We start from the raw sequence: 15,641 nt of genomic DNA on the forward strand, positions 1-15,641 counted from the left end.
ATGTTGGAGATACAGGACTGTGATGCTTACTACAGAAACAAAAAAGCAAAGAAAGGAAATTTTAATTTGACATTTTTAGACAAATTGTAAAAAAAAAAAAAAAATAAACAAAAAAAAACAACCTACAGCTCTGTGAAATAGAAAGGGTTTTAAGAGAAGTAACACAGGCAGCTGTCAAACATGTAAAGTTAACTGCCGCAGATAATATAGAAGGAAACATTAGTAATGCATCATGGACATAGAGTATGAAATATAAAAAGCATCTGTCAACATTACCATCCATTTATTTGGCATAATGAGTTCAGCTGTTCTTGGCAGTCTATCCTCGTAACGGGAGTTCTACATCCTCTCTCTCTTTTGGAGCCACATGGACAGTCTCTCCCAGAGCTGTAATCCAATAATGACTGGTCAACATTGCAGCTTATGTACGACCAGGCAAATAAGAAGTGAGGAGACTTTAAGGAAGTCCAGAGAAACACCCTCTTCACCCAAAAGACTACAAGACCACCCATATTTAAAGAATACACACACACACACACACACACACACACACATACACATACACACACACACACAGCCCTGTCTGCTGCTCTCATCTGTCTCTTACAGCCTAAAATATCCAAATTTGTGTGTGTGTTACTTTGAGATGCAAAATACTACACGTTTATTTCTAAGAGCAGAAATAAGCAGGTCACCACAACATCATCCAAGACCAAAAAGTTCAAATAGCCGGTTTATATTCATATCATGTGGCCTGGTGTTCCAAACTTTGATATTTGATTATTGTAATAATAACAACTTAATGTTCACAAAGTGTGTAAAGAACACAACCTCTTCAGCAGAAGGAAATACAACTATCATACCACCAAATGCTCTGTTGTCACATTTCTATCATATTAACCTAGGGGTTAATAACAGATGTGTACCCACCTGATCGTTCTCTGGGACATGTTTTCATGCTAATCGAATGTGTTTGTAGCTTGAAAGATGCTAGCACGGACCGCTGATTAGCTTACACCGCTAGTATTCGGGGCACAGGGAAAGTAAAAACAAATCTCTATTTATACCACTACAAAGGCTCAAAATATCACCAAACTTCTACGGTAGCATAATGAGGGTCCCTAAATGTTAACCGAAGCATTGAGAACATTGTAAGTGTACAGACAGTTTATTGAACGAAGAGCTGCAGGAGCTCCGTGAAAGGGCTACGAGAGCGAGAGAGCTACCGGTAGTCAATGCCGCAACACAGCCTCATACTTCGGGAAACTGGTGGTGTACCTGGACATTGTGAAGCTATGGCCACCGAACAGGAGTGCCTGTGTTGCACTCTGATAAACAGGGCTGCACTTGAAACTTTTTTCCATGTCCCGAAAATATATTGGAGACGGCGACCCAGACCGGAGGGGACCAGATGGACAGTTATCCACTGAGTAAGTACACTAGACAAGTTATGTTTTACATCGGTGCGATTATTTCAGATATATTGAGCAAATTGCTAGTCATGACTGGTTTTCAAGACAGCAGCCGCATGTAAACATGAACGCAACATATAATCCATCTTTTCAATAAACTATCTGTACACTTACAAAGTTCTCAATGCTTCGGTTAACATTTAGGGACCCTCATTATGCTACCGTTGAAGTTTGGTGATATTTTGAGCCTTTTTAGTGGTACAAAATAGCGATTTGTTTTTACTTTCCCTGTGTCCCGAATACTAGCGTTGTAGCTAATCAGCGGTCCGCGCTAGCTTGTTTCAAGCTACAAACACATTCGATTAGCATGAAAACATGTCCCAGAGAACGATCAAGTGGGTACACATCTGTTATTAACCCCTAGGTTCATTTTGCGCCGGAATTGTCCTTTAATACATTAGTATGGTATACAAAGCTAATCTGCTACTGTTAAAAAACAAATGAATTAAAATTACTTTCAAAATTAACTGTTTGGTAATGGCTATAGCTGCCATAACATCACTCAACAAAACACATCAGTAATGGTCATGTGTGCAGGTGCTGTGTGTATAAATGTGCAAGTATCTGATGTCTTTCATGTAGTCATGTTGTGGTGTATAACGTATTAATGTACCTATGTATTTATGTCAGGCTCTGCACAGACTGTGGCAACAAATTTACTTGAAAAAAGGACAATAAAGAATCTAATGTGTTGTAGGGGTCAGGGAAAAAAATAAATAAAGCTTAGTATCGCGATATTTTTTATGGCAGAAGCCAAGTATCAATCTTTTATTATATAAATTGCATATCAGTATTTAACTTGTTGGTACTAGAGCAGAGGTAGGCTCTTTAGCCCCTCTCCAGTGGCTCCTTGTGACAAAGAGTTATATGGAAGTGAATAATGGTTATTTTTTGTTTTGCTTTAAGTTTTATTTAGTGTGTAGTTTGTAGGCCTAAAGTCATTCTTACATTCTCCATTTAGGCTTACATTTCAGTCAACTAAAATATGTACAAAGAGAAAAATATCAGAACTGCTGCAGAAAGCAGAGCAAATGTACTTTTATGAATTTGTTTAAATCTCCAAACTCTCAGTAGTGTTGCTGCTTTTGTGGCAGTTCAGGAGATTGTAATGAGTAAAAAGGCCATGGAAAGTCCTTCACAAATAGTGATACATGAAGTATTTGTTCAAAAATATCAAAGCAGCTTTTCTATAACTAAATTGTCAATTACATTGCATTGTTCAGAAAATTAGATATGTCACTCTCAAATGGCAACAAGCTTCACCATATTAATGAATGCCCTATTAGTCAAGTTGATGATTTACACTTAAATAGACTTACTTACCTTCATTATAAGAATCATAGATTTCAGATTTCTTTGAATTATTTTGGGCCAAAAATGGCTCTTTTAATTGGAAGGGTTGCTGACCCCTGTACTAAAGTAACAAAATCAATTGCTTTCAGGTAATAAATTGCAATATATCGAAGAATATCGCAATATGTTTAAAATCCAAATAATATTGTATCTTGATATAAGTATGGAGATAATATCGTATCGTGGGGCGTCTGGTGATTCCCACCCCTAGCTTTCACATTGAGAAAATTATATCACCACTGTTGAGTCAATATTTTATCATGAAAAAGCAGCTCCCGGCCCCCTCAGACTCAAACTCCTAATTAATATATCTTGGATCAAACTGGATCCATTGTGTTTGTGTTAAGGAAGAATTACACTAAAATACACTCACCTAAAAGATTATTAGGAACACCTGTTACATTTCTCGCTAATGGAATTATCTAATCAACCAATCACATGGCAGCTGCTTCAATGCATTTAGGAGTGTGGTCCTGGTCAAGACAATCTCCTGAACTCCAAACTGAATGTCAGAATGGGAAATAAAGATGATCTAAGCAACCTTGAGCAAGGCATGGTTGTTGGTGCTAGACGGGCAATCTGCTCAGTTACTGGGATTTTCACGCACAACCATTTCTAGGGTTTTACAAAGAATGGTCTGAAAAAGGAAAAACATCCAGTATGCAGCAGTCCTGTGGGCGAAAATGCCTTGTTGATGCTAGAGGTCAGAGGAGAATTGGCCGAGTGATTCAAGCTGATTGAAGATCAACTTTGACTCAAATAACCACTCGTTACAACCGAGGTATGCAGCAAAGCATTTGTGAAGCCACAACACGCACAACCTTGAGGTGGATGGGCTACACCAGCAGAAGACCCCACCGGGTACCACTCATCTCCACTAAAAATAGGAAAATGAGGCTACAATTTGCACAATCTCAAGGCAGTGCATGGTTACAATTTAATTCAATTTGCATACTTCTAACTGAAACATGCAATAAGACCTAGTATTGCTCTTGATGTGTATTTACCCTCAAATAACTTCACTAGTCAAAAAGGTATGATTTCTATATTGAAATTAGGAAAGATTTCCAAAATTCCAAACATTCTCGAGCTCAACTTGCCCTGGAAAATGTTCGACACTTTGCAACTCTAAGTGTGTACAGTATAAGTTGCACTTATCTTTCCTGTGAGGTCAAAATGGAATGTATGGACAAATACTGACTTTGCTCAGCACTAACAAAAACAAAAGTATAAACACAAAAGTGTAACAGACAGATTTTTTGGGAAAACTAAAATCTTTAATTATTTCAAATCAGGAGTGAGCAATATGGATATAATCTTCCACCAGGTTTGTGTAATTTGATATCATGATATTGATATACAGTATATCATGGTATAGTATCAATTTCTGGAAAATGAATTAGGAAACTGTTTTTGGATTAAATAACCAGACAGGAATGTTCGTTTTTTTGAATGAATTTGAGTGACCTTACAAACTGATGTACATTACAGAACATATCGCTAAACACTACTTCACTTTGTAGCAAGCAATATCAGCAGCAAATAAAGCCTTGTATACTTCACTAGGATCACTCAACTGTAATTCGTTGACATAAACACAATGATAGTAGTTTGATCTAAGATACATTAATTAGCTTTGATACTGTAAAACACTTTAGCCCTTTGGTGTCCATCAGCCCAAAAAGGCCCAAAATAATTGCACCATTTTGTCAGGTGACAACACTGTAGGGCTGCTAATGGCTTCTTAAGCATTAACATGGATTTTACCTGGTGTCTTTGGGGGAGAATGTGTTGTGGTGATGGTGGTGGTGGGTTTAGGTGGGGGTGATATTCCTGCAAAAACATAAATCAGGACAATGTTACCGACATCAGAGATATGCTAATACCACAAAGATACACTTATTAACTTCAAAGTGACTATAAGTAACATGTTTCTAAAAGTGTAATTTTTGAATGAATGAATGACCTGTAACAGCAAAGGAGACTTAACAGTGAAAAATAACACTAATTTTATATAGTTTTTAATAATGCCCTTGCCCGGGTCCGATTTTCCCCGCAAAGTAACAAAATGATTTACGGCAGGTAGACGCCGCTGCAGAACACACCGGAAAAGCGTAAATGTAAAGGGTAGCAGAAGATTTCTTTATATAGGCCTAATTGTATTTTAATGTTATTTTAGAAGTTATCTGGTGTAGTTATGGCTGATACTGGGGCAGGACCATCACAGAAAAGAAGGAAATTAAACAAAGAACTAAAAGCTAAAAGGGAATCAACAGACGACGTGTGAAAACCCGAGTCACAGCTCGGTTGGGCTTTCAACAGATGGAGAAAATTACGGGATTGTAACGGATTCAAAAACGTCCCAGAATTGGCCTTCAGGTATGTAATATGTCTATTTCCTTCATAAAATAACTTTACAGTGTGTATGTAGCAAACGCCCCCCCCCCTTCCATTTAGCACGGACGTTTTATTCATTTTAGTCGGTGTTGGCTTACATTTTTCTTTTCACTTGTCCCCCTGTAGTTGTGTAAAGCGTCCTTGGGTTTCATGAAATGCGCTATATTAATCTAAGTTATTGTTGGTTGCTACAACAAACTCTTAATGCTTTGACTCGTGACACAGTGACAGTGATAACGTTATCCGGTTTAACTCACGGTACATCCAAAGTAGGCTAAGTTACTGTCTGCAACACTTGAAATGCAACGATGCATCTGTAACTTATTCTCTTATTGTAAATGAATGAATTTCTGGCTGAGCAAAACATTCATCACAACTATATGTAGGGTTGGGCAATCGTATTTTAAAAAATCTTATTCCAATTGCGATTCTTCCTTTCGATTCCGGCTCTTATCAATTCTGATTCTTTGAGGGGTGGAGTTGAAATGGGTCACATGCCTATTTTCATAAATAAGAGGAAAGTTTTATTTTGATTCAATGGTGGGTTGCAGATTTACAGGGCTTTTTCAATTTAAAATAAAGCCACACTAGAGCGCTGCTTACTGTGCTCCAAGGCTGGAACACAACAAGCGCCTGGCCGCTACGGAAACCAAAACCTGCATATATTAAATTGGCAAGCGATGATCAGATTTGAAACCAAATCCTCTAAACGATTCCTATAAAGAAACGATTCTACTGGAATCCTAATTTTTGAAACGATTCCAAGTAGGAATTGGTTCTCGCATTTTTTCAAATACGCCGCACTTTCGCCGCATAAATTGCCGATTTCCGCGCAAAATATGCGGGGGCTTGCATGATTTCATAATCCCCGCATTTTTGTTGCAAAAAAGTCACATATATCTTAGCAGAAAGTTGAAAAATGTTGCGTTTACTTCACACGAGATCAGCCATTTTCCCCTGTTGCCATGAAGTGATGTTATGAAGTGATGTTATGAAGTGACGTTATGAAGTGACGTTATGAATTGACGTTATGAAGTGACGTTATGAAGTGACGTAATTACGCGACGTGAACATCATCGAAAAGCTGCAAACCCTGCGATGAAGCCATGATGAAACCGCAGTTTTTGCAAGTCGCATCACATAAAATTGCATAAATATCCCGCATATTCCATCGCATTTTTTAAGAAAACGTGCTATATAATCAAGGATTTTTGCCCGCAACAATCACAAAAAAACTGTAAATACTGACATAACGTGTCATTTGGTTTTTGTCATGACCAGTTATGGTTAGGGTTAGGGTTCATGTCACTCTTATGTAGATACCTTCAAGTAAAGTGTTAACAAAACTAATTAACATGCATTTCACACACAGCCTTTTAAAGAAATAAGTGATTATACACACACTTATAGAAATGTGTTGTTAAGTGACCAGGCCTCCACTCACTCTCTAAAACCTTGGCCAATTAAGAAAAGTTAAATGTGTTTTTTGACCAGAAACAAAATTATCTGCAACTATGAAAAATATTTCACACACACTGCAGCCTTGTTGAAATTATTAAATCCATGGCTCTAATTACTACTTCCAACCTTCTCCTTCATATCTTAGGTTATATTTATATAATCTTTGAGGAATCTATTTGGCAAACAGAGGTTGCGTGGTTGAAGAATTTCATAGATTCATCCTGAAACTTTAAATATGGCATTTAGGGCAAGTAATTTCTTCACATAAATAAAAAAGGGCATTTGAGTGAGAGCAAAAGCAAAAACCAGACTTTTTAATCTTTTCTTTTTTTTTATTTAACCACAGAGCAAAAGCACACAAAAAATGCAAATTTGATCTAAAAGGGAAACTACTGACAGAAGTATATGCAATGTTATGAGATTAATCACATGTAAAAATGTGATGGCATCTGGATTAGTATACTAATCATGTTTTCATCATGGTCAAACGTAACAGGTTAACTTTTCTTTACAGACTTACACCAAGTAGTAATTTCAATTAATGACTTACTTTGACATGTTGGAAGTGCAGGTGACCACTGACTATCTATTCCACATGTCAGGGTGCGCCCTCCTTCCATAACATACCCAGATATGCACTCGTATGTCACCGTAGAATTGTATCCATGAGGGGGTTGAGAACCATCAACCTGGCGAGCATTGTATATTTTAGGATCCTCACATCGAACCACTGCAGGCAGAGACCATTTTAAAATAAAAATGAATACAATAGTCCAAAATAACTTTTTCCAAAGTATGGTAGAGTATCAGTCACAGCTGAGTTTACACTGGGAAAATGTTGAGAAAAGGTTGGAAAAAATTAAAAAACACTTACGGACACATGTTGGAGCAGGACCAAATGTTCCATGTTCTGAACATGATATTGAACTTGATCCACTAAGTGTATAATCATTTTGACATTTATACTGTACAACTTCTCCATAGTTATACGATTCTTTGAGTGGACTGAAACCACCATTCACTACCAAAGGTGGCAGATCACAAGTCACCACTGCAAAATGAAAGTGACATCTATTAGAATGGAAATACATTTAGTCATGTGTCTTGTATTAACACACAGAGATGACCAACCTTCACATGTAGGCAACCTGCCCAGCCACCCTTGGGCTCCACAAAAGAGTTGAACATTGTTGGGGACCATATTGTAGCTAATTAGGGAAGAATGTCAAGAAGAATCTGTGTAAGCCCCTTTATTTCACATGATAAAACTGACTGGTAGTTGATTTGGAAACATGATGGTTGCTGACATTTTAGAGGTAAATTACATTTTAAAAACGAATTATCTTAACATGAACCGTCCTAGTTATCAGTTTATTACTAACCCAATGTTGCAAGCGACCACTAGTTTATCACCGAACTGTGTCCCTTCAGGGTAATCGACATTTCCGTTGTCCACTTCTCCAGCAGAGCCACAGTTCCTCCCTGAAAAAAAGATAACCTTCATAAGGATTTAATCACACGCATATGTGGCATCCGGTCTAAATGAGTTAAAATGACTGGATATCGACATGATTCAACAGAATGGTTACCAAGATTATAATCGTTAACGAAAACGAATGAAATAACGAAAACTAGGTGGGAAGAACATTGTCGTTAACTGAAATAAAAATAAAAACGAGGCATTACAATAAAACGATAACTAAACTAAAATTGTAATGTCTCTTTGCAAAACTAACTAAAATAAAATAATCGAGTAAATGTCCATAGGTTTCGTCTTTGTCGATGTCTTTCATAGAGCAAATAACGGTTTATCTTTCCGACCATGACATTTCCCGCAGACATGTATAGTTTCAGACTGGGAACCCAGAAATTCCGACATTCCACGTCAAATTGAACACAACATAGACCATGCCCCTCGCCTGGCATCATGGCTTAGCAGAAAGTTGAAAAATGTTGCGTTTACTTCACACAAGATCAGCCATTTTCCCCTGTTGCCATGGGAACGTTATGAAGTGACGTTATGAAGTGACGTTATGAAGTGACGTTATGAAGTGACGTTATGAATTGACGTTATGAAGTGACGTTATGAAGTGACGTTATGAATTGACGTTATGAAGTGACGTTATGAAGTGACGTTATGAATTGACGTTATGAAGTGACGTTATGAAGTGACGTTATGAATTGACGTTATGAAGTGACGTTATGAATTGACGTTATGAATTGACGTTATGAAGTGACGTTATGAAGTGACGTTATGAAGTGACGTAATTACGCGACGTGAACATCATCGAAAAGCTGCAAACCCTGCGATGAAGCCATGATGAAACCGCAGTTTTTGCAAGTCGCATCACATAAAATTGCATAAATATCCTGCATATTCCATCGCATTTTTTAAGAAAACGTGCTATATAATCAAGGATTTTTGCCCGCAACAATCACAAAAAAAACTGTAAATACTGACATAACGCTTCTTTCTTTTGTAAGTGTCATTTGGTTTTTGTCATGACCAGTTATGGTTAGGGTTAGGGTTCATGTGTCATGACACTGTCATGACACTGTCATGACAGTGTCATGTCACTCTAATGTAGATACCTTCAAGTAAAGTGTTAACAAAACTAATTAACATGCATTTCACACACAGCCTTTTAAACAGATAAGTGATTATACACACACTTATAGAAATGTGTTGTTAAGTGACCAGGCCTCCACTCACTCTCTAAAACCTTGGCCAATTAAGAAAAGTTAAATGTGTTTTTTGACCAGAAACTAAATTATCTGCAACTATGAAAAATATTTCACACACACTGCAGCCTTGTTGAAATTATTAAATCCATGGCTCTAATTACTACTTCCAACCTTCTCCTTCATATCTTAGGTTATATTTATATAATCTTTGAGGAATCTATTTGGCAAACAGAGGCTGCGTGGTTGAAGAATTTCATAGATTCATCCTGAAACTTTAAATATGGCATTTAGGGCAAGTAATTTCTTCACATAAATAAAAAAGGGCATTTGAGTGAGAGCAAAAGCAAAAACCAGACTTTTTAATCTTTTCTTTTTTTTTATTTAACCACAGAGCAAAAGCACACAAAAAATGCAAATTTGATCTAAAAGGGAAACTACTGACAGAAGTATATGCAATGTTATGAGATTAATCACATGTAAAAATGTGATGGCATCTGGATTAGTATACTAATCATGTTTTCATCATGGTCAAACGTAACAGGTTAACTTTTCTTTACAGACTTACACCAAGTAGTAATTTCAATTAATGACTTACTTTGACATGTTGGAAGTGCAGGTGACCACTGACCATCTATTCCACATGTCAGGGTGTGCCCTCCTTCCATAACATACCCAGATATGCACTCGTATGTCACCGTAGAATTGTATCCATGAGGGGGTTGAGAACCATCAACCTGGTGAGCATTGTATATTTTAGGATCCTCACATCGAACCACTGCAGGCAGAGACCATTTTAAAATAAAAATGAATACAATAGTCCAAAATAACTTTTTCCAAAGTATGGTAGAGTATCAGTCACAGCTGAGTTTACACTGGGAAAATGTTGAGAAAAGGTTGGAAAAAATTAAAAAACACTTACGGACACATGCTGGAGCAGGACCAAATGTTCCATGTTCTGAACATGATATTGAACTTGATCCACTAAGTGTATAATCATTTTGACATTTATACTGTACAACTTCTCCATAGTCATACGATTCTTTGAGTGGACTGAAAACACCATTCACTACCACAGGTGGCAGATCACAAGTCACCACTGCAAAATGAAAGTGACATCTATTAGAATGGAAATACATTTAGTCATGTGTCTTGTATTAACACACAGAGATGACCAACCTTCACATGTAGGCAACCTGCCCAGCCACCCTTGGGCTCCACAAAAGAGTTGAACATTGTTGGGGACCATATTGTAGCTAATTAGGGAAGAATGTCAAGAAGAATCTGTGTAAGCCCCTTTATTTCACATGATAAAACTGACTGGTAGTTGATTTGGAAACATGATGGTTGCTGACATTTTAGAGGTAAATTACATTTTAAAAACAAATTATCTTAACATGAACCGTCCTAGTTATCAGTTTATTACTAACCCAGTGTTGCAAGTGACCACTAGTTTACCACCGAACTGTGTCCCTTCAGGGTAATCGACATTTCCGTTGTCCACTTCTCCAGCAGAGCCACAGTTATTCCCTGAAAAAAAGATAACCTTCATAAGGATTTAATCACATGCATATGTGGCATCCGGTCTAAATGAGTTAAAATGACTGGATATCGACATGATTCAACAGAATGGTTACCAAGATTATAATCGTTAACGAAAACGAACGAAATAACGAAAACTAGGTGGGAAGAACATTGTCGTTAACTGAAATAAAAATAAAAACGAGGCATTACAATAAAACGATAACTAAACTAAAATTGTAATGTCTCTTTGCAAAACTAACTAAAATAAAATAATCAAGTAAATGTCCATAGGTTTCGTCTTTGTCGCTGTCTTTCATAGAGCAAATAACGGTTTATCTTTCCGACCATGACATTTCCCGCAGACATGTATAGTTTCAGACTGGGAACCCAGAAATTCCGACATTCCACGTCAAATTGAACACAACATAGACCATGCCCCTCGCCTGGCATCATGGCGGTACCGAAAGTCGGAAGAAAGCGGCAGAGACCTAATTGATTATGACTGTGTCAGATAAAAGCAAGTGCCTTGCAGTGTAAGGTGGTAAAATATGTGGACAATTTATTACAGGGAAAAATCCCACGAAATTGAAAGTACATTTGAGAAGCACACACAAGCTAGGAGGCTAACCTAGCTTAACAAGGTAAAGGAGAACGCAAAGCCCCCTTTTCCCCGAAACAGAAGCTAACCCAGGTAACGTTACAGGCATGGATGTATGGGTACAGGGCCAGGCAGCATGACAGAGACAACAGCAGGACAGAGAACACTACAGGAGGGCTTTCACCAGCGACCCGATAGCTGCTGGTTGGTAAATATGCAGGAACATCAAAAGCGGGAGGAAGCATGGGTTAATATGTGTATTGATACTGGGATGTCTACACAACTGTGTGAGTCGATTGACTTCAAAAAGTTCGCCACTTTACCCGAACCAAAGTTCAAAACACCTGTTCATGTAGGTCTTCTTTAGTCTGTTGGCTATTTAGGTTTTTTCCTGGAACACGTCACTTACACATTTTGCACTTACTGCAGCGTCTTGTGTAGACTGTTTACATATTTATGACCATCTAGGCTACATTGTATGTACTGGTGTTATTGTTGAATACATTGTGAATACATATTTCTAAAATTGTATGATGTTTTTGTTGAGTTATTATTACACAATACTTTTTCTGACCTTTTTGACAAAAAAAAAGACTAAAACTAATAAAAACTAAACTAAAACTAAGCATTTTCAAAAAATAAAAACTAAACTAGCAAACCCGCTTTAAAAACTGTTAAAACTAAACTGAATTTGAAAACAAAAAGTCAAAATGAAATAAAAATAAAAACTAATGAAAAATGCAAAACTATAATAACATTGATGGTTACTAGATATTATCAGTCACTCATCTATTCATCCAGCATTTATATGTTGATAAGATGTCATTTCCCGGTTGGTCAAAGACCAGAGAATATTGCCACATTATTGCTGCTTTTACAAATTTGAATGTAAAAATTAAGTGTCATTATTCACTCTCGCATTTCAGCATCAGAGTAGTCCAGTTGCCAGCAGTACAAGTAATGGACGGAGACCCTCCTGCAGTCACATAGCCAACATTACAGGCAAAAGTCACTTTCTTCCCCTCTGGGAATGTTTGTAAAAGAATGTCATCGCCCTTCAAACCCATGTTGTCTCCTCCTACAGGTTTGGAGCAGTTTTGAGCTACAACGAAAAATACAGAAAGAGAAAGATGAACACTAGAAGTGAGGACAAGATAAGTAAACAGCTTGTGTATAATCACACATAGCCTATGTCACAAGCTTATCCGCTCTGCCACTCACCTTGAGTTGTAATGACATGGCAAAGACTGCTCAGTAGTAGGAAGTAAGTGACAAACATGACGGACTCTGCCAAGTCTGACTGAAGTCTGGGAGCTTTCTGGCAAAGAGAAACGCAAATGTAAGCTAAACAGTCAGAGTCTTATCTTAGTTAATATGGTTCATACTCGCGCTGATTTCATTCAAGCAGAGCCGACTCCGCGAAACACATTAAACCACAAATAACGATACATATTCAGTCTCAAATAATGTATATATACTGGTTCAAATTCGATTTTTGTTAGTAAAATATGGTTAGTCCTGTCCTTAGTTGCCTAAGAAAACAACACGCCAAACCCCATTCAAAGTATATCAATATTAAATAACTAGCGTGGAACTGTTTATGTACCTAATCTTACCGAGGTATTCCACATCTTGTCTGTAGCGACAGGTTCGCCTGGCAAATTCGGCAAATGTTTTACAAAGAGAAATACAAATATGCCCAGTGTTTCCCACAGATTAGAAAGCAATTTGTGGTGGGGTGGGGGGGGGGGTTGTCGGTCGGTCGGCCCGTGCCAGACGGGGCGGTATCAAAAACTGAGGAGGACACGCTGTTGGATGCTGTCCTCCTCTCCTACTCTTTCTTCCATGCCTAACGAATCTATCTCTTTCTCTCCCAGTGTGTCTTTCTGCTTGAGCAGCACTGGTTGAAGCCTGAAAATATTGTAAAAAATTAATAATTACACTGGTCGGACTGTTCAGCTCTGTTTCAGACTGATACCTCCGGTTCAGGCTGGTCCTTATCCTCAACACGTGCCTTTTTCAGTTGCGGAAAATACTTTTCAATACTCATCTGGATTGAAGCAGCAAACGTTCAGTGTAAGAGTAAAAAAATGACATAACATTATTTATAATAACTTTATTTGATTCACAGCTGCTACATATAGTGTTTTGACCTCAACAAGCCAACTGCATTTTACCGCAAACTTGCGACTAGTTAACTTTCTAAAGCAGGCGCAATAGCTTGTTTGTTTAGAGAGAGGCGGAGGAGAGCAGGGAAAGGAAATGCAGCTGAACGAATGCTGGCGTGTTTTAAATAGTGTTAAAAAAAAAAAAAGTATAACGAAACGCAATGTGTAGTGGCAGGTGTTGATTGTGCGGCGCACCGCCACAATATAGTCTGTGGGAAACACTGTATGCCAATAGCAGTAACATGTCTGCCCGTAAAACTACTAACGCTTCGTGGCGTATTGCTGCCTCCGTCTTCCTTCATTAAAACAGACTGTGGGCGGTAACGCGTCATGGTTAAACTAACGTAACTTCCATTCCTATATCTATATATTAATAGACAATACTGGTAGATACTCAGGGTGGGGAAATGCGTTAAATTGTGTTCAGCCGAGTGTTTAATTTAGCTCATTCTCAGTACATTATAAAAATCAGAGGTGGAAAGTAACTAAATACATTTACTCATGTTACTGTATTGAGTACTTTTGTTGTGTATTTTGTATTTTTCAAGTAGTTTTAAAAACTGGTAATTTAAAATGGACTTGATTATGTTTTGAGTGAAGTATTGTATTTCGCTAGCCTGACAAGCCAGACCCACATCAAGATGTTGGGTCTGGGAACTCACCATTGGCAGGGCTCAATCCGAGGGGCGGGATAAACGGTTGTCTTTCAAATTCCCTCTGCACTCATAGCCAACCAGAGCAACGCTAGTTGATAGATTAAACTTTTGCCGTATCTGGTCGGCAAAACTCCAAACACATCTTCCTTCTTTAAGAATGACTTCAGTGCCGTTCTTTGTTCTTTTCTCAAAGAAAAGCTTAACTCCAAGTCTTCCAGAGTCGCGGCCAAAGCCAATTCCAAAGACCGCTGTTCGCCAGCAGCAGCAGCCATCGTCTTTGTTTTCAAGTAGCAGGGAATTCACGCGGAAGCGCCGCAACTCTGCCGTCATTATGTTAAGCCCGCCCACCGACTCTATACACGATGTGATTGGCCTGACCAGAGTTTGGTTTTTCCAGCTCGCAAGCCAACGGAGAGTTGCTAGACTGACCCTGGCTGCAAATTACATTTGCTGCCGCTAGGGTGCGTATAGAATTCTAGGCTAGTATTTTGCTACATTACAAATCCCATCCGTTACTGAGTAAAAAACCGAAAGGAAGAAAAAAAAAAATTGCGCCCGGAACCACTACAGTGACGAATGTTGCCAAGTCTCTCTGTAGGAGATTGAGAAGGAGATGGAGGTGGATCAGGTGAGCGACAACGGTTCAGAGACTGTTTCAGTAGAAATGCTAGCTGAAACAATGAATTCTGCTACCCAAAACGACAAAAATCCTTGGCCACATTTGAAAGACTGTTTTTCATTTCAATTCAATTCAATAGTATCATCATGCAACGCCAGATGTGCCTTCAATAACTCCACATCTAATCTGCGGAAGCATGTTTTTGTGAGTATTTGTGCATTGGTACTTCAACCTAAGTTTTCATGACTAATAGGAAATTGCCAATTAGCAAAACAATTTGTGTCTAGCACTAGCAACCCATAGCACAACGTATGTAGGACACTGGCTAAATTAATTCACATACATCTAATTAGCTCATACGGGCTACTTAGGTGTGTAGAAGCTAGCTGCTAGTCTGGGCTGTGACCATTAGAGTCTAACCCGTTTATGGAGTCAAAACACGTGATTTGGCCTTGATTTGCATTATAACTGTTGTTTATGTTTGTGAAGAAAAGAAGGATGGCCCTCAGAACTAACAATGTATGGTACTTTAACTTTCAATTTATTGTTTGAAAACGTTTTATGGGATGGTCTGAACTAAAATAGCACATTATACCTTTCTAAGGGTCTTAAATGGCATGTGTGACATGTGTTATGTTGTTATTACATGTGTATACATGAAAAAAAAATAGTTTGGGATTTCTAACCCCATGTCCTATTTTCACTACATGG

General features: G+C 38.0%; 1 protein-coding gene across 1 annotated transcript in view; it reads right to left on the bottom strand.

The window, feature by feature from the left end:
* Positions 1-4,461: 4,461 nt before the first annotated feature.
* The window catches only part of LOC116043715 (sushi, von Willebrand factor type A, EGF and pentraxin domain-containing protein 1-like), a 161,813-nt gene continuing 150,633 nt past the window's right edge, over positions 4,462-15,641 (bottom strand). Inside the window, exons 30-38 of the mRNA XM_036008549.1 lie at positions 10,796-10,895; positions 10,545-10,621; positions 10,288-10,464; positions 9,964-10,143; positions 8,066-8,165; positions 7,815-7,891; positions 7,558-7,734; positions 7,234-7,413; positions 4,462-4,658 (exon numbers count right to left, since the gene is read on the bottom strand). Coding sequence (XP_035864442.1) covers positions 4,570-4,658; positions 7,234-7,413; positions 7,558-7,734; positions 7,815-7,891; positions 8,066-8,165; positions 9,964-10,143; positions 10,288-10,464; positions 10,545-10,621; positions 10,796-10,895 — 1,157 coding nt within the window. The 3' untranslated portion in view covers positions 4,462-4,569. The remainder of the gene's footprint in view (positions 4,659-7,233; positions 7,414-7,557; positions 7,735-7,814; positions 7,892-8,065; positions 8,166-9,963; positions 10,144-10,287; positions 10,465-10,544; positions 10,622-10,795; positions 10,896-15,641) is intronic.

This window comes from Sander lucioperca, chromosome 12 (assembly GCF_008315115.2).
Source record: "Sander lucioperca isolate FBNREF2018 chromosome 12, SLUC_FBN_1.2, whole genome shotgun sequence".
Lineage (NCBI taxonomy): Eukaryota > Metazoa > Chordata > Actinopteri > Perciformes > Percidae > Sander > Sander lucioperca.